General features: G+C 48.9%; 1 protein-coding gene across 1 annotated transcript in view; it reads right to left on the reverse strand.

Annotated features, from left to right (window-relative positions):
• CACNA2D4 (calcium voltage-gated channel auxiliary subunit alpha2delta 4) overlaps window positions 1-23,293 on the reverse strand; it is a 134,344-nt gene that overhangs the window by 5,255 nt on the left and 105,796 nt on the right. Inside the window, exons 27-35 of the mRNA XM_009279061.1 lie at window positions 21,146-21,207; window positions 17,999-18,043; window positions 16,974-17,036; window positions 11,001-11,071; window positions 10,089-10,164; window positions 8,188-8,240; window positions 7,157-7,212; window positions 5,724-5,744; window positions 523-640 (exon numbers count right to left, since the gene is read on the reverse strand). Of these exons, the coding sequence (XP_009277336.1) occupies window positions 523-640; window positions 5,724-5,744; window positions 7,157-7,212; window positions 8,188-8,240; window positions 10,089-10,164; window positions 11,001-11,071; window positions 16,974-17,036; window positions 17,999-18,043; window positions 21,146-21,207 (565 nt within the window). The remainder of the gene's footprint in view (window positions 1-522; window positions 641-5,723; window positions 5,745-7,156; window positions 7,213-8,187; window positions 8,241-10,088; window positions 10,165-11,000; window positions 11,072-16,973; window positions 17,037-17,998; window positions 18,044-21,145; window positions 21,208-23,293) is intronic.

Raw genomic sequence — 23,293 nt, forward strand, 5'->3', positions numbered from 1 at the left:
ATTTCTTTCATTTTAACACTTCCCCCCCCCCCCCGCTTTTTTTTTTTTCTGTAGAAAAACAGAAAAGAGGGAAAATATAAAAAGGAAAAGGAAAGCCGAAAGCATTGCAAAAAGGAAAATTTTCTAAGGAGAAAACTTTTGCCAGAAATGTGAAAAAACAGAAAAAGTTCCTTTCTGAAATCTGTGGAATGGAAAGTTATATATATATATTTAAATGCTCTTTCCTTCATTCTACAGCCACCTCTGCTTATTAACAGGCGCTTTTAATTTTTTTTTTTCTCTTTTATAGATAAGTTGTAACAACTCGATCATTTCACCTCCTCGCCATCCAGCATGGCTGTTTAGCTCTGCTCTGTGGCCAGAGCTGTGGATGCGGCGGTGGCCACGCGATGGGCACAGCAGCAGGCGACTCTTCTCAAGTTACCACCATCACTGGCGAGCTCAGCGACCAGGCTCGCGTGCTGTCGCGACCTGGGGATAGGTGCACGAGCCCCCAAATGAAAGGGAAGCTGCAATTCTTACTTTTGGCAATCTCCGCACTCGATCAGCCCGTTGGTCTCCTTGATGGCCGGCTCATACACAAAAACAGGGTACTCGGTGTCGCAGGGCTGCAAGGTGTCGTGCTTCTTGTGCTTGTGAGCTGTGATGGTAAGGAGACAAGGTGAGACACGAAGGGCAGAGGATCATATAGGAGCGGTCTGCACTGAGATGGAAGCACTTAAGACTAGCGATGTAGGTTGGAGCAGCAGCCCTGCGTGCCCCCCCCGACAGTGGCCAAGAGCAGGTGCCTACCAGAGAAGAAGGGGAAGGAGATGAGGAGATGCTGCAGAAAGCAGCCAGGCAGTGATCCCTGCTCCCACTAGGTGGTGTGGGAAAACCGGCCTATGTGAGAAATGTGCCCAATATTCCCACTCACCTCCCTGAAGCAAGCCTGGACCCTACCCTGCCGAAGCCGCAGCCGTGGGGCTGCAGCGGCCGCAGCACCCCAGGGACCCCCGCGGCCAGTTACGCAGGGGCATTTGGGCACTGGTACCCCTGTGTTCAAAGGAGGGGAATGGGGTGGGGTGGGTGTCTACTGAACCAGCAGTGTCAATAAAGCCCCTCCTGCCTACCCAGCCCTGGTTCACACTGATCCTTCCTGAGCCCTCTGACATTTCAGAGCGAGCCCACAGCAGGAAATTTGAGGGGTTGAATATGTGTCACGTAAAAAAAAGAAAACACTGCCAGCAAAGAGATCTGGCCTGATACCATAGGGAAGCAGATGGCGGCTCTCAAGGACCAGCAGAGACCCAGCTAACGTGTGGTGCTGGCTCCTGGGGGGAGCCATCCACCGCAGGGGCAGGGAGCAGCTGCTCCGTCACTCATCAGTCACACTCTGTGGGACTCCCAAAGTAATTTGGGGATGAAGGGGAGCTGAACAGCCTTACTGAGCCTCCCTTGAGAAGCAAGGGCATCCTTTCTAGGAGTTCAGCAAAGCCTGCCTTGCTTGAAACTACTGCCTTGGGCCCTTCTGGCAATTATTTTCTTCAGCTGGAGGTAGCAAAGCCAGCTCCTGCCTCTGTAAGACACAGGGGAATGTCGCCGATGGAAACGCGAGGCTTTGTTGCTAGGGGAGAAGTGGTTGCGGCTCAGCTAACAAGAAGTATGAGAAATGGTTTCTATCAGCTTTGGGTCTGAGCACAAAAGACTCACTCCACAGCCCTCCACCCACACAGCGGCTGCAGGCAGTCCTGCCGAGGGGGACGGACAGAGAAGAGAGTCCTTCTGATGTGGAGGATGACCAGTTTATCCCTTGCAGCAGCAGCACTGAAGATTTATAGAAAGATGTAGCAACATGGGTTTTAATCAGTAAATGTAGTAAGTAAGAAGGCACCAAGAGGGTATCCATGATCCTGATGGGTAACTTGCATCACTGTAAAACCCTCACTGAGAGCTATGGTCTCCTCTCCCCTGACACTGCCGGAGCACACCAAAAGAGGCAGGCACCACCCTGCGGAGCTTGCTGTCTAAACAATGTGGATTACATGAGAGAGAGAAAAGCCGGATGATTTTCTCTGATTTTTCTGTCCACCACGGCGATGCAGCAACACAAGACATCCATTTAAGAGCCAGGAGCTGCAGCCCAATCTCCCCTCTAATGCCTTCCCCAGATGAATATGATGGGTACTCAAACACCTCCCTGCAGTCCAGAGTCCCCCATAGTTGTGCCTTGTGCTTTTCTTCTGAACTCTCTAAAAATGTCACTCACAAGGCAGCCTCCTACTTAAATCCTCCCAGATGGTGGGACCACCTTTCGGTATCACGGTTAGGTTCATTTTGCACAGATCCAAAAGCACACAGGGCTTGATTTCAGCATGATGCCTTGTTCTGTATTCACACTAAATTAATCAACTAAACGTGTCATTTCAGGGTCCGGCAGCAACTCTGCCACCAGCCAGGAGCTGCCTGCCTGTGCTCTGTCACCATTTGCTGTCCCTCTCTGCAAATCCCACACTGCAGAAGCATGGAAAAGCCTCTCCCATTTTTGCTAATGGAGAATGCCTCTGACATGGGGACAAACAGCCCTGAGGACATTCGGGATGAGCAGTAGAAGTCCCTATTACTGAGGTGAAATTCAAAGGCTTAGACATTTCTGATGAAACACGCAGAATATCCCCATTTATGCTGAAAGGAGAGAAGCTGCAAACACTTTCCAGCTCAGATCAGCTCCAGGGCTGGTAACCATATTCGGGCCAGTGAAGTCCCTGATGGACTAAAGGAGTGTGAGGAACAGAGTGGGAGCCCTTTCCTTCAGCCTTAATTCACTGTATTAGTGGCTGGGAAAACAGCTCCAAACTCTGAAACGGGTGGCTAGTAGTCTGAGCCAGGGACAGACCTTCTTAGGGACATGCTTGTGGCAAGACCACGAACCATCTAAGTCCCGTTGCGTTACTCCTGGATTCGCAGCACTGAGTGACTGGGGCTGTCACCACAGCACAGCTGCTGGCAATGGACTGTGCCGGTTCTTGCTCAGAAGAACAGCTCTGATGACCACAAAGATGACCTGATAAAGTTGGGGCACAACTGCTTGCAAGAATTTAGCGTATTGCTCATGTCAGGAGTGGCAAAGGGTCCTGACATAGCAGAGACTTCATCCAGGTCCTCATTTTCCCCCCGTCCCTGGCAAAGAATGACATTCTCCACTAGCTCCATCTTCCTGATGTAGTGTCATCAAAGCGGATGGAGTTAAAACCATATAAAAAACAGTGGTGTGAAGGACAGGGTGCAGGGAGGGGGTGAATCAGACCAATGGCTTGGAAAATATGGGATGGAAGGAGATTTGAGGCCTCCCAGCCTCAGCCAGTGTTGAATCAGGGCCATTGTGCTGGACTCGGGCTTGGAGAACTGGGCCTCAAGGGGAAAGGCAACTAAAGAGACTGCAGGACCCACGCCCAGGATAAACCTGCACCCTCTGCCAGTGCTGATCAGCACAGCTTGCTGGCCTGACCCGCACACATGGGCAAGAGCTGTACGTCAGCTCTGAACACAGGACCAGAGAGGCAACGCTTAAGCAGCAATCTTGGGCCAAACTGCGCCGTGGTGGCACTCACGGGAGCAGCCTGTGCATCTGGTGGTACGTGGTGGGAAGTGCACCGGGTTGAGTCCCTTCGGGGCAGTGCAGTATGGGCTAAGTCACGAACAGAAGTTGCGTTTCTGTTTGCAATCTTTCATGAACATCTGCAATTTGACTTGTTCTGTGTTAACCTCATCACGTGCACCAAGCTGTATTTTTAAACTGTGCTAAATTGGCACAAGTCCCCTCCACAGACCATCTTAAATCAGTTTCTTGGCACAGGCTAAATGAAAAGAAGCCACTTTAAAATCTCCTAACTTCTGCACAGAGACAAGACCTATGACAGAGATTATGCTTAAGCCTTCTGCCACTTAATTTGCTTGGAAGCAATGCAGCTGCAGCAGTATTAAGAAGTTCAGAGGAGCCCAGTAGCGTGTACATCATCAGCAAAATGCTCGGGCTGAGCCTCTGCATGCACACGCTGGACATCAAAACGTTATCAGCGCTCTGAGAGTCTGGTGGTCAGGGATTAGTAAACAGTCAGAGGAGCTGATAACAAATGGCAAACTTTATAGCAAAGAGTGAGTTAATTCCAGGCTGTCGTTGCTACCATCTGCACTTCCAGAAAGACTTTGTCAGACATTTGGCAACCAATCCTCCTGAGCAGCAAAGGCAGCCGCTGCGCCTTGTTATGAACTGTATAGCCCAGATTTGTGAATTCTTTCCCACCAGCAGAAATCATGGATAACTGCACCCAAGTCAGTGGATTTACTCTGGGACACATAAGACAAATCTGCCACTTAGTTACAAATACAAAACACAGAATTCAATCAATTATCTTGTAAAATATCCTCTGTGTACATTACCATGCAGTCAAAAAGAAACTTTTCTGAGCTACAGAATTCTAGAAATAGTCCTTTCTAGGCTGCATGCCTTGGCTGGAAGTATTTTTGGCTTAATTAAAGGCTTTCAAACCTGTGGTGATGTCCATAAAAGCAGAAGCCCTTACAAACACAGAGAGGAATGAGATGCTGAGAGCAGTGAAAAATACGTGGAAGCAAACACGTCTTCTCACCACCTCTGAAAAGCAGATTTGCATGATGAGTGCAGTCTGAATACATCATGCCCATATTCCAACGGCGAGTCTCGCCTTCCCGGAAAGCAAGAGAACTTGGGAAGCAGAAATAGGCTCAGTGCTGCAGAGCCAGAGGTGCACAGTCAGGCATTAGATCCCCGACCATTAATTCCTCTGCACATATCCCTGAATAAATGTGTGCTCAGTTTCTCTCTCACAAAATGTCGTCTTCTCTCCATACTTTTTGCATACACCAGCCTTGGCATGCAGTCAAGAAAATGTTAACATCTCTGGCAAAAATCTACAGCCCTTTCTTAACAACATGTGCAATCCATTTCTTCCAGCCCCAATAGTATTCTTCCACCCCGCTACTCCCCCCCCCACATGGACACTCATTTTTTTCATCCGTAGTCACCCTCTCTTTCTCTTCCTCTTCTTCATACAGTAAGACACATTCCAACTGTCTCTATTTCTCTATCTCTGTCTCACACATACGTCTTGCTGGGCAGAGAGCAAATCGACGAATACAAGCTAGATATGGAAGCAGGGAGATACAAACACAGCCACAGTCTGGACTCCGTCTGGAGGGATTTCTAACTAGCCTGTAGGAGTGGACTTATGAGCTAGAGCATATACTTATCAGTTGAACTGCTTAAAAGTAATTCTGCGTTATCCTGGAGCTGGGCTGGGATTCATCAGAAGGAGCTAAGCCATGGGGTGTGGAAAAGAAGACTTAAGTTGCCTCTTAATAGCTGAAGTCTACAAGACCTGTACAGTTTTTCCTGTGAGAAGGCACGGGCTGGTCTTCGGTTTTGGTGTGACGGCTGAAAAGAACAGGGCAGCTGGGAAGCACAGTGCCTTAAGGACATGCCATGGTACACAGGCTACGGGCCCAACTATGCCATAGTAACGAGTGATCGTTTTGTCTGTACTTGCAGTCACTGAGGAGGCTGGTGTGTTCCTTCTTTTATTGACTTCTCGGTGACAGACCTTCAATCACCAGCTCAGCCAGCTAAACGAGCAACAGCATCGCTTTCCTAGCCTGGGATTTCTAGCTAAATCCTCCTCTTTTCGCTGCTAAGTGGTTCTACTTACAGTGATGGAAGACAGCCTTGGCTGGAAAGGTCGCATGACACACAGAGACACACAATGAAGATGGAGCCACGTGACAGTTTCACATGATGGCAGCACAGCGAAGAGATGAATTTGCACGCAGCAGTCATGGAGGTGATGTGGGAGAGAGATGAAGAAAGCACAAAAGGAAATGGCGATGAGCAGGGCAGCAGTGAGAACCCTCCTCCCTTTTTCTCACATCTCCTCAAGCAAAGACTAAATCAAACTGCAGCCATTTAGCATCCACAGCAGCTCCCTGCAGGAACACCAGGCCTGTCTGTCCTCCAGAAAGAGCAGTCCCTCCTGCACTGCTGCAAGTACTGCACTTGTTTATCTGACTCTTCCCCACCGATTTCTGCATGGGGCCACTCCCGTTATCCTGACGTGTGTTAAGCAGCAGCCAGGGCCACACAGAGGATACCTGCAACTTCTACCGCCATCTCTGGCGATCCTTTTTGGAGGAGGCGAGCGGGGCCTAACCAGTACCCAGACACCGGGCTGGTTCTCTGACTAGAAGGAAATTTTCCTTTCTAAAAATGACTGTTTCCCCATTATGCCAGGCGAATTCAGCGCAGAAGACTCAGCCCCACAGTTAGCAGGGAAGGTACCACTGTCTCCACTAAAAGCGCCAGTAGCGCTGAATAATTAGTGAGGATGTAATAATAGCACCTACATGGCTGCGCAGAGCACTCCTCACCTTTCCCTTCGGGTCACCTCAGGGCCATTAACATCCCCCCTACCTGTGGGGCAGGGTTGGGAATGCAGAGACTCTCGGGATGTTTTTAGCAGGCAGCACTGCAGCTGCAGGGCAGGTCATTGGATTTCAACCCAGACATACCCCTCTGCTGCACTCAGCTGCTGTGCAATACCATGTGCCATCATCTTCTCTCTTCCAGAGAGGGTCCAGTGGGCAAGTGAAGACCCTCCATGTGTTACTGAACTTTACAGGTTCCTGGCTAGCCTCCTGGGACCCCTGCGAGGCTCCGGAGAGCCTGCTGCTCCAGCCATGCTCTGTCCTGTCCTGTAGGCCACCCTCAGGAAAGACTGGAAGGGAGTCTTTCCAACCAAAGGGCTTTGCAGCTGATGGTCTCTCTCATCTGACTGCACAGAGGGTGGGGGTCCTTGGAAAGAAGAGCCTCCCCCCACCCCAGCAGTTACCCTGAGGAAAGCGAGCAGCATGCTCTGAGCCACACGCACTTCACCCTGACCGCTCTGTGGCAGCCTGAAATGGGGATGGGAGTGGGGGGAGATGAGGTGGTGGTGGGACCTGGAAGCTGGATGCCAGGGTCCATGGAGGGAGAGGTGGCGGGGCAGATGGTGGGCTCCTTGCACGAGGCTTCCCTGTACAGCTTCTTCTGCCACCAGCAGCTGTAACACTCACATGCTATGGGGCGGCTGGACTTTTGTGTACTCACCATCTGCCAAGTTGTCTGAGTGCCAGAAGCTACTCATGTTAAACTCCAAAAGGAAGCTGTCAAAAGAGCAAGAACAGAGGATGCTTTTTCAGCAGCCTGGAAGGATGCAGGTGTCAGGGAGATGGCCCTGTCGCCCAGCGAGTATCAGTTCTAAAATGTTTACTATGACTTTGCTGGCAGTGGAAGTCTGTGGGGTTTTTTTTTTAATTTTTTTTTTCTTTCCTCTCCACACGATGAGAGTGTAGCTCTGTATCATGGGATCTGTACTGTGGAATAACTGAATGGGCTTTTACCAGTGCATACTGTGCAGGGGCCTCGCCGGCGAACAGAAGACTGAGTTCGGCAGCCCCCGAGGCTGGGGAGGGATTCAGCTACCATGAGACCCACCTGAGGAGCAGGCATGGATGGCCATCAGGGAGCCCGTACACTGGCTACACGGAGGTAGCTGCACATCACATTGAATTATTCTGAATTACCCTCAAGCCCTAGGAGCTGGATCTCTTCCACACCTTGTCTTTTGCACACCCAGCAAGCTGAGCAGCGGCACTTTCATCCTAATTTGAACTCCAATTCCCCCCAGCAATTTGAGGCGAGCCTGAATCCGGAGCTTGATTCATGGCCTCCCCTCTCTCCTCCCTTGCTGTCACTCAGACCTGAGCTCCCTGGTTTCCTTCCTTCAGCCTTCGCCCCCTGCGAAGCGAAGGTGTGCATTCGCTCATCACTAGCAGAGGAGACAGGCAAGAGGACTTCACATCAAAGATCTGCATTGGGCCCCGAGAGACCCGAGTCCTATTTCTGACGCTGCCACTATGTACTGAGTGACTTCAGGTAAATCCCAGACCCGCTCCGGGCCTCTGCCTCTCAAAATGGGAATAGTAATAGCTTTCTGTCTCCCAGGAGCAAGGCGCTGAGCTGAATGTCAGGAGAAGGCTGAGAGCAATGCCCTACGCAGGGGCCTCCGCTTGCAGCTTTCTCAGCTCTCGCCCCCGTTGGTCTGGGCCTCCCAAACACCCCCATCTTTTGGTACTCACATGAGGAAATCACTTATCAGCCATTTCACTGCAGCTAGAAAGGCATAAATTGGCTGGAGAACAAAAGAAGAAATGAGAAATACCATAAGGACCTGGTTAGAGAGTTTGTAATTGTTATGCAGGACCCCACGTTTCAGACCAATTCCCTCCACTGATCAGAGCTCTTGAAGACAGGCTGGAAATTCAAGGTCTGAGCATCACTGGAAAATGTTCAAAATACATCAAAAGCCAGTGGAGCTGCCTTGCTACTAATAATATTTTTTCACCCCCTCCCCGTCAGGGTCAGGGAGTTTATCACAAATGTGTGAAGGACTTTGAAGATGTAATTGCTTGATGATTTCTCGCCAGTATGGATGACCTTGAGAGCTCAGAGCAGAAGAGAAACACAGCTAAATGGGACACCGCCGGTTTAGGATGCTTTTATATTCTGATACCAAGTGGTGTTTCTGGGACAAGCGACAGCATTGCCCAGGATTTAGTATTATCTGCCATTGATTGATTATGCTTAACTGTGCTTTCATCCAGCTTTTCCTCAAGATGGCATGACTTCTATCATCTTCCTGCTTTTCAGCTACAAATTGGAAATCCAGCATTGTCCCAGGGACAATTCATCTGCAGAGGATCCTGCTGCTTCTTTTCTTCATGGTAACCATGTCTAATTTTCATCTCTCCCTCATAATCATGCCTGTATCCTCAAACCCAAAACAGATGCAGCAGTCACAGGACACAAGACAATGTTCCATTACTGCTAACTGACTTATCTTCAAGCAAAATAAGTCAGCAAATAGTAAAATGTATAGATGGTTGGGAATTTCACTGATTTTTCCTTTGAACGATGCATATGAAAAATGGACTTTTCTCGATTTCTTCCTTTTTGAGGGTTTTGCTAAGAGGGGAAAGGGAGAGATGAAGGCCGAATGCTCACCCTTTTATTCTCTTCCCAATTCACCTGGTTTTTGGCAGCTCATATTTTGTGACATTTCTTTCAGTAATCAAAAGTCTCGAGGATATGATCAAGCAAGTATTTTCACTGCAATCACAATATTTTATCTATCCAGCTTAAGTGTAGCTATTGCCAAAACTGATATATTGTTAAAAATGTAACACATTATTAAAAAGTAATATTTTGTTGAAAATTCTTTTAGTGGAAAAAAATGACTGTGTCATGCCATAGGATGTACTTCCAGCACACCACATTTTAAAGTATTAAAAAAGCGATCATAACAGCAATAAACACATCCTTGTTTAGGGTTGCTTCAACCAGTTTGAAGTGGCCTGAGTCTTGAGCAATTACTTAGTTCTGCCTGTTCGAGGCCAGGTTAGGAAGGTAGAGTGGGATTAGATTATTAGCTTGTATCAGGCTAAAGAGAGGCTGTATTTGGGTACTGGCAAAACTATTCACTCTTATAGCTTGTCCCCTGGGCTATTAGCATTTCTCGGCAGCTTTAACCCCTCTCTCTGTTGCTCCAAGCCCACTCATGCTTCCCTGAGAGGCTGACAGCTTTCTCCCGGATGCTCTGTTCCCTGGACAGTGCAACTCTCCTTTTTGAGCTGCTGAGTAAAACCATGCCCTGTAAAAGCATTTCTGTTCATTTCAGCTGCAAGGTGGTTCTTCAGCTTTTAGGAGAAGCCTGGCATAGTCTAGTTCCTGTCCTCTCCCTGGTCCTTCTGATTTTCAGTGAGATCCTATACGCCAATAGAGAGCCAAATTGGAAACCACTGTCAGTGGCCATCACTGCCTCAGAAATCTGCCTTAGATGAGTTTGGATATTCCCATCACTTGAAAGAAAACAGCTACTAAGCTCTTTTGGGGACTGTGCTACATCAAGGTGTTGGAGACGTCCTAGGAGAAAGCCTCCACAGCCAAGCCCAGAGAGGGCTGTGTGCTGACAGATACGTACACTGAGCAGAGGCTGGGCACCGCTGTGGTGGTGGTAGGGTACTTTGCACATTGCTTGATAATCATACATGGTCACCCTGCAATCAACACAAAACAAGGAAGCAGTCAAAAGCAAGCAATGCAACTGCCTACGGGACACACACGTCAGCGTGCATGACTTTTTCTATAAAAGCTTCTGTATGTAAGAATTAAAGCAGTGGCCGGCTTACAGACATCTTTGCTGTTTGGTCAGTGCTGGATTTTGCCAAGGGAGAAATACAGGCCCCGGATTAATGTAACTGGGTCAGTACAGGAGGAAATACGTCCCTCGTTTCAGATGGTGAGTAAAGCAGGCTGTGAAGCAGGAGAATTATAATTGTATCTACCTCAGGTCCCCCTAGTTCCTGTTTTCAAGCCACTGAAACTCTGAACTCTCTCGACATGGGCTGGGGGAGTAGAGTGAGACAAACAGAGGTAATTTTTAGGAGAGAGAGAAATGTGCTCAGCCAGCTGCAGTGCCACATCTGGGGGGCTCTCAGACAACTGCTCATAGAAAGGCCTTCCAAGTGGCAGGAGGAACTGAAGCACTTCACCCAAAATGCCAAGAAGTGTTTCCCATAGCATCTTGCCCTGGAAAGACACAGGAGCAGCTGCTTTCTGGCAAACGGAGATCAGGAGTTACTGTCTCTCTTAGTGCTTTGCAGCAGGTGAGAGAGCAGGAGATGAGGAGGAACAGGGTGTGTGGTGACAATGGCTGAGCGAGTCAGGGGAGGGGGCAGGTAGCTAAAGGAGCTCTTGCAGCCAAATAAGAGAGCCACATGCACCAGCACGTGCATTTTCCCCTGCTCAGTGGTGCTGCTTATGGAGGCCAATATGCTCTGACCCACACACCAGCTGAAGAAAGAGAAGTACAGCGCAGAGATCCCCCACTTACCGCCTGAACATGCCCATGTTTAGCAGCTGGGTCATTACTGAGCCATCCACTGCACCAAAAAATTTTCCAGTCTGCAAGCACAAGAAAGGAAAAAACCCAAAATAAACTGTCAACAGTAAAATTTCCAAATGCTTGATGACTCCAGCCAATCCAGTCTGCCTGGAGGCCTACTACACATAATGAGTGTTTTATAAGGAGGTAACACCGAGCTTTGTCCTTTGGATGGCTGGAAAGCTTGAGGGAGGACTTCCCCCATCACCAGCTGGGCATCCTGCACCATTCTTACCGCGCTTGGAAATGATTTAGCCCACGTAAGTCCCTGCAGCTTGTGACAGAAAAAGGCAGACTCTCAAGCTGCAGAGACCCAGGCACGTTGATTCACTGGGAGCCTGGGCTCTCCTGTGGGTTTTTGTGAATCCATGTTCTCTGGATCTGAGCGCCTGAGTCTCTTCCTCTTGAGCGTCTCTGCTAGCCCGTGGCTGCAGTGGCTTTGGAAACCTCTGCTCTCCTGCTGCCCTAGGTGAACTAACCCGGCATGCGTAAGTGCGCCGTACACATTTATTTAGGTAGCAAACACAATTTTACAACTCACTGCTGTGCAAGTTCTGAGCAGGCAGTAACCCAAACAATGCAACACACACCGACCCATCCCTTTATCTTACACACTATGCACTGGCACGGTCAGAGCTATGCTAGCACAGGCTCCACCCTAGCAAAAGTTGCATTTGGGGGGGCAACAACCCTCAAATCCTGCTTGCATGCCTGTACTAAAAGTGGAGCTCCTGGCCCTCTGGTCCCATTTACATTTTGGAGTCGATAACCTCAAATACAGTCCCAATCCCAAATCCAGGAACCGCTGCTCGAAAGACTTCTTCAACCAAACAACAGTTCTGGCTTTCCTGATTACTAAACCATGACAAATCTATTGCAAAAATGCTTTGAATCTGCCAAGTCCACCGCTTTGTTTGCAAGCAAGTAAACAAAATACTCGCAAATAATAAAAACGTGATACGAGCTGTCCATCTATTTTCCTGGCTCACGGGTCTTGACACAGTAAATAATAGCTCCCATATGTTATGGAACCATTCATGCAGTTTGGGGGGACATTTTACTTTTCCACTGATAGGCTAGCAGTCGTTTAGCACGTATTAGCAGATGACAGATTACTTCATTTGAGTGGGGCATTTCCACTAAAAAAAACCCCTTTAGGCAGATTTACCTAAGATCATATGGTAATCATCTAACAGTAGTGTTACATGGTTATGAGCCTCTTCCCAAAAGGCTTTAGAAGGCGTTTCACTGTATAAATCAATATATAACATCAACTCCTCTTCGAGCATTTAGGCTGTAATCGTCTCAGACATAGTCAAATGTGTCTGAGCAAGTGCTAACTTTTTTCACCTCCCTTGCTCTTTCAATCTGATTAGGGTGGTGAGGAGGCCTGCTGCTTCCATTTAATACCAGTCTGCAGCCCCAGCAGGAGCCAGAGTGGTGGAATTTAATGCAGTGCAAGCTGCAGCCGGTGTGGCAAGGGCAGAGGGCCACTGCAGGGCTGTAAATGGGGCCCACCCTGTCCAGAGATGCTGATGTCTGACCAAATTTCACCAGGTAGGACGTGGTTCCTATAGGTACAAGTATGAGGAGCTATTAGTGTAATTGAGAGTAAGGTCTAGGGAACGTGTTCAGAAAAGCATCAGCAAACTGGCCTTTAACACTGAATCAGACATTCAAAGCTCGGTGCTGCTTTAGGTATCCTGTGCAGGTAGTTACACAGGAAAGCATCACTTGGCAGAAACTGAAGCGGTCCTGTACTGAAGCGACGTTTTGCAAAGCAGCTCTCATTACAACCTGCTTCCTCCAGTGACTGGCTGCTGCTCTCCCAGACATCCCTCTGCTGTGTTTCTCCCAACTCCCAGCTCTGTGCAGGTTTCCACAGAGGTTCACAGCACAAAGCATCGCCTCTGACATCCTGCATGACACATGCCCCCTGCAGCTGAGAGTGTACAAGTACATATGCAGGCTATGCACAGGAAAGAGATGCATCCTGGAGCCTGCATATGGCTCGCAAGGTACACCACTACTCACAGACATACATGTGTCCATGTTTTGCTGGCTCGTTGAGCAATTTGTACTTTTGGTACACACAAAAGCTGTAGACAAACGGGATCTGCCAAATGGGTCAGGCTTTGGGTGAGCGGGCAGCCTCATCGCTGCATTACTTCTCCACAAGCTCTGCCCAGCCCTGGTGGGATCTTGGCCTTTTAGCTGCCACCCTGCACCCTGTCCCTGGAGTTCCGCCTGGGCAGAGCTTGCAGATATACCCTGCAAGATGCCTCAGGGAGAAGGCAGCAGTCCTAGAGAAGGAGGTTTAGCAAACGAGGGGACATCTGGATGCAGCAGGCGGAGGGAGATCCAGACCTGTGATCCACAGATGTGCCTCTGGCTGGCAGCAAAAGGCAGCTAAAAACTCAAGAGTGGTCGTGGGGCCACGGCTGCAAACATTGGCAGAAACATAGCATCATAGTGCAGAGCAGCCCTCGCTGCAGCACAGCCTGGGCCTGCCACTTACTTTCCCTTCCTCCCCTGCCCTAGATCGCCTGGTCCTCTCCCTCACCCACTCCCTTCTCCTGGCCCTGGCTATTAACTCTTTGCTCCCTCTGCGATGAGTCTGGATGAGGGGATTAGCCTGAATTAAGAGATTATCCATTCTTCCCCAAGTAATCCTGCAGGGAGCTTCCAATGCATCACTCATTCAAATCCTGAGTCCCTCTTTCTTCCGCGGTGGCTTCTGGCTGCCAGTAAGCTTCCTGCCGCCTTCAGGCAGAGATTATTAGAGCCGATCCCCGATCCTGATCCTCCATCCCAAGGGCAGAGGGGAGCAGAGCCTGAGACAGGCTGTCCTCACCCCGTTTGTGCGTGAAGCCACTCTGGTGCAGTCACCCAGGGAAGGAGGTGAGAGCATCAGGCAGCCCCAGGCAGGCAGCAGGCAGCCCCGGGCAGGCAGCAGGCTGAGTGCACTGTAAAGCACGGCAGCCCCAAGGGAGTGAGCAGAGAGACAGAGCAAACGATCTCAGAGCCCCTGGAGCAGGTCTCCAGTGCCAGCTGCTCACCCAGGGGCTATAAGAACACGGGCACTTTGGTAGCTCTCTGCTATTCTTAGCTTGCACTTTGCCCTGGGAAGCAGGCATTTTGGATGTGAAATCTCCTCGTCTGCCTTCCTTGGGGAAGCAGGGATGCGTGTGGGGCCCTGCTTGTCCTGGAGCCGCCACAGCCTGCGCAGCTCAATGGGGCAGATGGCTCACCTGTGCACCCTAGCTCCTTCGGCATCCGACAAGCTCCCTCCCATCCCGGCCGGTGGGGCAGAACAGGCAGCTTGTGGCAGACTGCCCTTCTCCCCACCGCTGGGCTGAAACGCTGACCCGGGCAGCTGAGCCACTCTTGCTGGTCCTGGTGTCAGGTATGTGGCAGGGAGGGAGGGCAGCAAACTAGCTGACTTCTCCAGAAAGGCAAAAACCCCACAAAAATCCAGGTACAGGATCTTTTTTTGCATTATGTTAAAGGATGCACTGAGGGAAGAGTGTGGGATGGGGCAGGGAAGGCCACAGAGCGGCAAGTGATCCCACGCAGCAACACCCAAGTGGCAAGGCTATGAAACCCAGGGTATTGATTTAATGCTGCTGCTGTCTTGAATTCCCTGTAGGGTTTAACAGTGTGGACACTCACGGTGCCACTGGGAAATAAAAGCAGTAATTGGAACAAGATAAAGAAATCAGAAGAAAAGTAGTGGTGAACTCTCCGAGGTCAGGGGAGGTAACAGCTGCGGGGAGATGACAGCTCTGGTGCCTGCCAAAATGCCTGATCTTGGAGGCATGTGGATAATGTTTATAATTTACCCAAATCCACTATAATGCCATGTTTCTGCTAGTCAGATCTTTCAGAGACGAGCTTTTTGAAAAACTCATTTTCCATAAGATGCAGGAAAAATACAGAGCTAGAACTCAGGAGGGTGGTGCTGAGGATGAACAGTAGACATGGTACCTAAAGGGTGTAGTTGCCTTTTTCTACGGACACATGCCATAGGACTCAGTAAAGCACCTTTGAAAATGCCATGGGGGTCAGAGGCAGACAGCGACTCCTAAGACTACCAGCCCATTCTGAACATACTCTGGCCTCCCAGAGTAGGGAGCAAATACAACTTTACAGCATTTTCCTCCCTTATTTTTCAGGTTTTCTTTGGCACACCAAGTCACTGAAGGGGCACTTTTGCTGGAATATTCAGAGTGCCAGGGGAAGAGTTTGGTTATTCCCTGCACTATGCCCCCCTTGGTATCTGTCTGTATCACCCCCTGCTGCTACTGTGTTGCTGATTCATTTTGCTTTGTGAGTCTCAACAGTTCTCATTTTGGCCTCTGAACTTGCTGTGTAGTGCCTGCAAAATTCATGATCTCACCTTTTTCTTTTGCCAGCCTGTTCTGAATATGCTAACCAACACAAGTCCAGATGGGAAACTATGGGACTCATACAGCTGACGTATTCCATCTAAAAATCCATCTAAAAATTCCTCTTCTTTCTTTTATGTCCCAGCTACTTCGAGATCAATGACACTAATTCATGCTTCACTCTTTAACCAGAACTTCTTTAACAGCCTTTTGTAAGGGACTCTCTTCAAGGTTTTTAGAAAAACTGCAATACAGTAGGTCATCCACTCTCCCTTTTCTCCCGATTTGCTGATTTCAAAGAACTATTCCTTTATAGAAGCTGTGCTGCTTGTCCCAATCACATCCATCGAGTGTTCTGTTACTTTATTTTTAATTTCCATTTCAACCTGTTTGTCACATCTTGAAGAAAGTAATTTCTGGGATCAGATCTACTGCGTTTTGGAAATACACATACAGTATTTGTTACTGTATGTATGTACCGCATACTCCAGTACTACGGCAATTTTAATGAAACTCCACACTTCTGTCAGTAACAAAACCGCTTCATTTTCCATTTCTTCTATAAGCCCACTCTTGCTATTGACTTATTGCTTTGTAGTTTATGAGACTGTTCCAACACGTCACTTTCTGACATCCAAATCTGTGGCCTTTTATTATTTTGAAACAAATAGCTCTGTGGTGAATTTACCAGAGAGCAGAAAAGTATAGCTAAACCATGTAGGGGCTGGTAGTGCTGACTTTACCCAGGCTGCACAGGATGTCACATCACAAACTGTGCCCCTTCAGCTCCCTAGAAATGGTCGTGGAGGTGCTGGAAGCAGGAGGAAAGGAAGCAACTTTTGTTGCTTATGTTTTTGTTAATGTTCTGAGTCTTTCTCCTTACTCCTTTCACTTCTGCTTTTATTTCCCGGTGGCACCATGAGTATCAACACAGTAAATCCTCCGGTTCTTCAGGTGTGCTCCTGTTTCCAATCTGCTTAAATGACTTCGTCTTCCTTTTTGCCTTTGGCATTTTGCTCTTACCATCCCGTCAGTTTCCTTTCCCAAAGAACGCCTGCTTTGACTTCAGAGGTGCTCAAAAGTGCTGTTCCCTTCCTTTCCCTTCCTTTCCCTTCCTCTCCCTTCCCTTCCCTTCCCTTCCCTTCCCTTCCCTTCCCTTCCCTTCCCTTCCCTTCCCTTCCCTTCCCTTCCCTTCCCTTCCCTTCCCTTCCCTTCCCTTCCCTTCCCTTCCCTTCCCGCGTCAGGGCATGCCTGCCTTCTGGGACTGTCTCAAATCATCTTTCAGTAGCATCTGCGCCAAGGGAAAGGAGTCTAATTTCCTCACTTGTGAGAAAAAGATATTTTGACTAGTTCCTTTCTTACCTAGGATGTGCTGTCACTCTGCCGGGAGGCTTCCCCCTCACCGCACAGCTGAATGTAATTATACAGCAGCCACCCTTATTACACAATTGAACTTCATTTGTTTTAACCAGCTCTGGTGGGTTATTTAGGAACAAGCCAAGCACACTCTCCTCCTCCTCCTATGCTCTCTTACCTCTGCAGGTCTTTTGGAAATGAGTATAAAGCCGTTATTATCAATGAGGAAGCAATTCAGAATCTGCAGAGATGAAAGAGAAGCAACATTAAAGACAGCTTTTTCCGTGGTTGTCTGGGACGTACCGCTGTGTGCAGGATGGAGCGGTGTGGGCTTGTGCTCACGGCAACAGCCTCGGCATTTCCATGCCTAGCCCCATGGCTCAGCTACCACGGGTTTTACACAATTGACTTTTCCCTCTCTGCCTCCATTTTGAGGTATTTACTTTGTGAGCTGTCTGTGACGGAGATTGTCTCTTGCCAGGGCTGTGTGCAGGCCTAGCAGGCTCTGAGCCACATTTCAGAAGACAAGGCATCCTGCAGGAAGCGACAGGATATTTGGAGAGCACTTCTCTTTAATAAAATGGTATCTAATGCTTTCCACCTTCAGTTTTCAGAGTTTTATAACCACTCATGAAATAACCCTCTCCTCACCGCTGAGTATCATCAGTGCTGGTCTTATTTTTATTTTGCAGAGCAGGAAATGGAGGCACAGAGTTTAGATGAAAACCTTTAGGTCTCGCAGGGAAAAACTAGGATGCAGAGGAAATCCTACATGAACATAGGAGGAAAATTCTCTGGTGATCCCACTCTCCAGGGCGGAGGAGCTCCTGTCCCAAATATGCCTGAGACCAAGGTTGAAGCAGTGGTGTAAATGCAAAGAGGGGTGTCCAGCACGCATGTCATGCTGACAGCCACTCTCTTTGGCAGACCTGTGATGCCAGTGAGACAGCCTTAGAGGAGATGGACTCTCCTTAGAGTCACTGGCTGGAATCCCCATGCCCCTGACCGGGCTCAGCTGACGTCTCAAAGCTGAGGGGAAGAACTAAACTGCAGGTTTGTCTCAACAGCATGAGGTCCTGCCCCAGCTGTGCAACCTCTTGTGAGGAGACGACAGGCTCCTTTTTTGGGGAGACAGAGATCTCCACAGAGCAGGTAGTCAATCACACCCATCACAGGTACAGAGAAGAAATCTGGGCAACTTACATCATCCTGACAGCTTAGTGGACAGGCACCGTCCAAGGCACTGCACTGGAAAGGAAAAGCAGGGCATTAACCGTGGCATGATCTCATCTTACGGTCTCCCCCTTGGGACTGTTGAGCTAAAGGTCTCCATACCACCATCTCGTAAAGCTCTGCAATTTAGCTGGCGCTTCCACCAAGACAAGCTCTACAGCATGCACCGGTACCACCCCACTCAGTGGCTCTGCGTACTCCCCACCTCTCTGAGCAACGTCCCCTTTGCTGAGGGCTCTGATCCTGCACCCACCTCCCTGATACACTTCCAGCAGTACCTTTGCACTTTAAACAGAGACTCGTTAACGAAGGGGGCAGCATCAAGCTCTCTGGCTGAGAAAGCAAAGATTATTGTGCACTGGTGAGAAACCAGCATGCATTTCAGCATCTGCTAGTATCTGGACTAAACACATGGCATGGTATTTTAGATCAGGGATTCTTCTCAGGCAGGGATTTTTTTGTTGTTGTTGCTGTTGGTTTCTTTATTCTCCAGACAGCTAATGATAAAATAGGATGTGAATGTAGCCCAAGGCACCATCCATTTGTTTCATTTAGGATTTCTGTGTACCGGACTTGGCATGGGTTTCACAACACTGAACTGGGTGGGGACACGAGGGGTTAAGTGGTGAGTAACAAAGCCCTTCAGGTACTTATTGATTTCATAATTGTTCTGAGTTTGCCTTGGCTGCCTGTGTCTGTCTCTTTGTGTTACTTTTTAACGCTATTTTATTTAGCAGCGGAGGGAAGAAAGCTGACATGGTGTTGCCATTTCTGTACACGGGGTCCCCTTCCTGCCAGAGGTTTTCTGGGGTCAGGGAAGGACACTGACGTGTTGTGTAGCCCATCTGCTCTCAGCCAGCTGCCCTTTATTTCCGCAAAACCCTTATACATAAACCCCAGCCCCCTTTCTGGATGATTCTTAGTAACCAGACGTGAATTTGCCATTTCAAACCACAATAAGACCATTACTTTCAGTTAGAATTTGTTTCTCTTCTTGAGTTTTGCAGAACAAAACCAATAGTTTCAGGTTTCCATCCCTCTGCTCAACTTCAGGGGAAGCTCAGAGATGCCTGATTTTGTTTCAAGCCCTGTGGATATGCAATATCGCGTGCTCATGCTCGAACCCTGACTGGCTTTTTGAGGCTCTAGGGATGATGGTTTAAAAACATCCCTTTACCCACAGCTGCAAGCGTCGTCTTACTCTTGCCTCACCACAAAACAGCATTGGGTTGTTTTGTCTCCCTGGACATACGCATAGAGGTGGCCCTGTACTTCATCCCTGGTGAGTTCCTTCCTTTGGTCAGCAGAGAAATATGGGCACAACAAACCACTATTATGGCCTTGGGGGATAACAAATACAGGGCCCAGAGCTCAGAAATCAGAACAGAAACCCAGGTGAACCAGAGTGGTTTCCCACAAGAAGGGCCCGTGTCTCACAGCATCTTCCTCAGCAGCGTGAGGACCGAGTCTCGCTGCCGCTGCTCTTCCAGACCTGGAGAAGCTCCAGCAGTGCCTGGTGCTGGGCTGGCCACGCAGCAGCAGGACCGCAGTGGGGAGCCTGATCTGAGACCACTGGCAGCTTGCAGGGAGCCCCTGGCAGGGGGGCAAAGCTGAACCTGAGCTCCCTGGTTGCTCTGAGACCACATCTACTGCCTTATGGGCACAGCTCCCTCCTCAGAGACCAGCCTACCTCACAGCATCCTCCTGCTGTTGGTCAGGTCTCTGAAACGCTGCGCTGCGACCCAGAGCACTTTCAGCTTTGCCAAAGACACTTAATTACTGCGAAGACAAACACAGCCTACGACAGGCTTGGACCGTCTCCAGTGACTACAGACAAGGGACAGTGCCTATAAAATGCTGGCACACAAACGACACAATTATGAAGCCGAGCTGCGGCGAGGCACGCTGGGATGCCTCCCCGTCCCCAGCTTTTGTCTACTTACATCACTGTCATTGGGCTGGGAGACGGGAGGCACAGTGTGGACATCCAGAGCGGCACAGCATGCGGTGAAGTGAGAGAGAGAAAACAAAATCTGTTAGTCACTCCTCTGTCAAACGGCGGTCACGTCCTGGGAAACCATACGCAGGCTTTTGTCATACCAGCACCTACCGGGGCTGCGGCATGCAGGCACTTGGCACACAGGCCTCCTTTCAGCTTCTTTAATAAGCACTCCTGCTTTCACTTAATGCCCATGTGGGCTTGTTTGTGTGATAACTGCCTGGGTATGGCCCTCAGGAGATTTTTTAAAATGAAGCGCTCTGCTGATGCTTCAGGATGTGCTCACGTGCTTTGCAGAAGTCTTTTTAGCTCAGGTTAGGTTTACATGACCTCCCACCTGCGAGGATGCTCCTGTCACCGCGGTCAACTCTGGACTTTTCTGTTCCCCACGTGTGCTCGCTCCCAGTGAGCAGCCTCCTGCCCTCCTATCTTCCCTGTCATCCCCGTCTGATGACAGTTCCCTCTCCTGACAGCAGAGTCACTTCTGCTGTGTGCTGCTTCAGTCCCATCAGTCTCACCCCTCCAGCATACCTCCCCGAGAGCAAAGCCTGGGGGGAAAGCCCCTGGGTGGTAAGGGAAAGGTGTTTCACTTTTCCTGCCTCTCAGACCGGGGGGCTGTTTTAATTATTCCACTCTCTCAGTCCAGCAAGAGTGTCCAAAATTAGGACAACACTGAAAGCTTATCCCTGGAGCAAATAATTTTTATTTTGGTGAGGTGGTAGCATTTTGTTACCATTATCAAGATGATAAGAGAGGGCAGTAGACTTTTTTTCCGTGTGCCCAAAATTACAGATTTCCATGAGGTTTCTGAAAGGCTGAATGAGCACAAAACGTATTTCCACAATTAAATGTGTCATATGCAGCAGAGCTGATGCCAGGCCAGGATGCTGACACCGTCAACATGGCATTTGTGGAACAGACTCATGGATCACACAGCATTAGTGCTGTCAAAGGATTACAGAAATGTGTGACTTCAAACTTACCTACTTCATAAATATTTTAATATGAATTTCACAAAAGCACTCATCAAAATGCCATCGTATGTGATGTAACACAGCACTGACCTAGCTGATGAAGAACATTAAATTGTCTCTCTGCACGATTGCTGATGCTCCTACCTGTTGCATGGCCATCCAAAACTTGCGTTGGAGCAACTCCAGCTTAATTTGCACACCCACCGCTATGGGAAACAAAAAGGGGGGAGGACGGAAAGAGGAATGTGCAAGAGAGAGAAAGACAAACACAAGTTAGGAAAGGAGGGGTAAATATTCGTCCGAAGTGATAGGATGGAAATCCCAATTGCAACCCGCTTCCAAGTGTGAATGATAAGCATCGGGGGATCAGCGCTGAGTCAGACTGCCAAGTGAGAGTCACAGGTTTAACAAGGTAGAGGAAAAGGGGACACTGACTGCTGTACCGAGGTACTGACACCTCCCTCCCACTAAACACTACAGAGCTACAACAAATTAACAACAACAACAACAAAAAATCCCACCAAAAAAACCCAGGAAAGCGAGCACGTGAGCTTTCATTTTTGTCTTTTGTAGATTTGCCTGGCCAGAACGGATGTTTCTGATCACCCCAGCCTCAACTCCTGCACACACAGCATCAATCAGAAATAAAGTAGGCCAGTGTGAGGGAGGGATTAATTTGAAAACTCACCTGTCTCAAGGGGAGACCACAGCGATTTAGATTGCTCCTAAGCCACTACGAAAGCACAAAAATATGAATGCCACTTGACAGAAAAGTGTCCATTAGAAGTAGTGCTTCGTTACCCGGTCCCAGCCTAGTGCACGCTCTGCTAAGCAAAAGCGTGTGTGTGTGTTTCTTAATGAAGTGCGTCCTAATTTCTTGGCTTAATTTCTCTTCTATTCCCAGCAACATGTTCCTGAAGTAAGGCATAGCTCCACAGGAGAAGAAATGGTGCAGGGTCTCCCCGACAGAATAACCTAAACCTCCCCGGGTAGGTTGCCTACAGGCACACGTAATAACCAGCACAGTCGTGCGCAGCCTGGCATGGTGACGGGGAACAACAGGGCTGTGTGTCAACTAGTTGAATCCAAGAGCTCTACAGGAATTACAGCCTCAAGCAGGACCTTGAATTAGAATATAAGTGCAAGTGAGGGAGAAAAAGAACTACAGAGAGGGAGAGTTTGAGCCTTTTTTTCACAACTAATATCGGGCGGATGAAGTGTTGCTGTTTCTACAGATTTCCTCTGAATTAGCAGGAGCTTCAAAGGGGGAAACAGATCCTTTAAATCTGAATCATGCTGTGTAGGTGCTTTTAAGTTAACAGTATGATCTGATGCTCTAATTCAGATGGGTATGAATTAAAACCGGAGTATGCAATAGTATATTTTCTTGCAGCATGTACAGAGACCCTGGCACCTGGCATCAGCTCTGCCTTTTATGCCAGTGTCGGTGTCCTTCTCGTCACATTCCTATTGCTGGTACATCTTACAAAATCCCATTCACAGGCACGTTTCTTATCCAGCTCTCCCTGCCATAGACTGAATCTGACTGCCTGTACGTGGGGGAAAGAAATGATTTTCTAGACCTGCCATGCCCTAAGCCTCACAGAGAACAAACCAGATAAGAAAAAGAATGCAAACAAAGGACGAAGGACGGGGCTGAGTCCAGCCTGGGTGAAGATTCATCAGCTTCAGCGGGGCTATCACAGGCATGGTTTGGCTTGGTGCCCTCGCTGACAAATTGGCAGTGCATGACAGAAGGCAAACGGTGCTGTTGCTGCTGAGTCCGATGGGGCCCATGCATCTGATTTGGTATGTAGCTTTAAATAAATTCATTGTTATCCTTTAAAACCATCTCAAGAGCTATTCCCCTTATCACAGCAGATCACATCAATGGGACTGAACATTACCCAGGACATACAGTTTTTATGAGACTTGAAGAGGAGTTGATACCTACATAACTAACCTTGCAATGCAGACTTACTCAGTGGCTCATGCTTTTGCCAACGGGAACGTCTATCCTCAAATTGTTCTTCAAAGGGAGCTTTGCCCCTGGTTGTGAATCCTTGCCTCTGCCCAGGAGGCATGAGTAGCATGTACCGAACTTGGACAGAGTTGCCTGCAACATGAGGAAGGAGAGTACCTAGCGGCTTGCACTGGCGGCCGGTGGCAGGGAAAACTTGGACAGAGTTAATAACATGAGGAAGGAGAGTACCTTGCGGCTTGCACTGGCGGCCGGTGGCAGGGACAGAATGCAGAGCCTCCCAGTTCTCTCCTTCCTCTTTCCACATTGCT

Source organism: Aptenodytes forsteri, unplaced genomic scaffold (assembly GCF_000699145.1).
Source record: "Aptenodytes forsteri isolate BGI_AS27 unplaced genomic scaffold, ASM69914v1 Scaffold241, whole genome shotgun sequence".
Lineage (NCBI taxonomy): Eukaryota > Metazoa > Chordata > Aves > Sphenisciformes > Spheniscidae > Aptenodytes > Aptenodytes forsteri.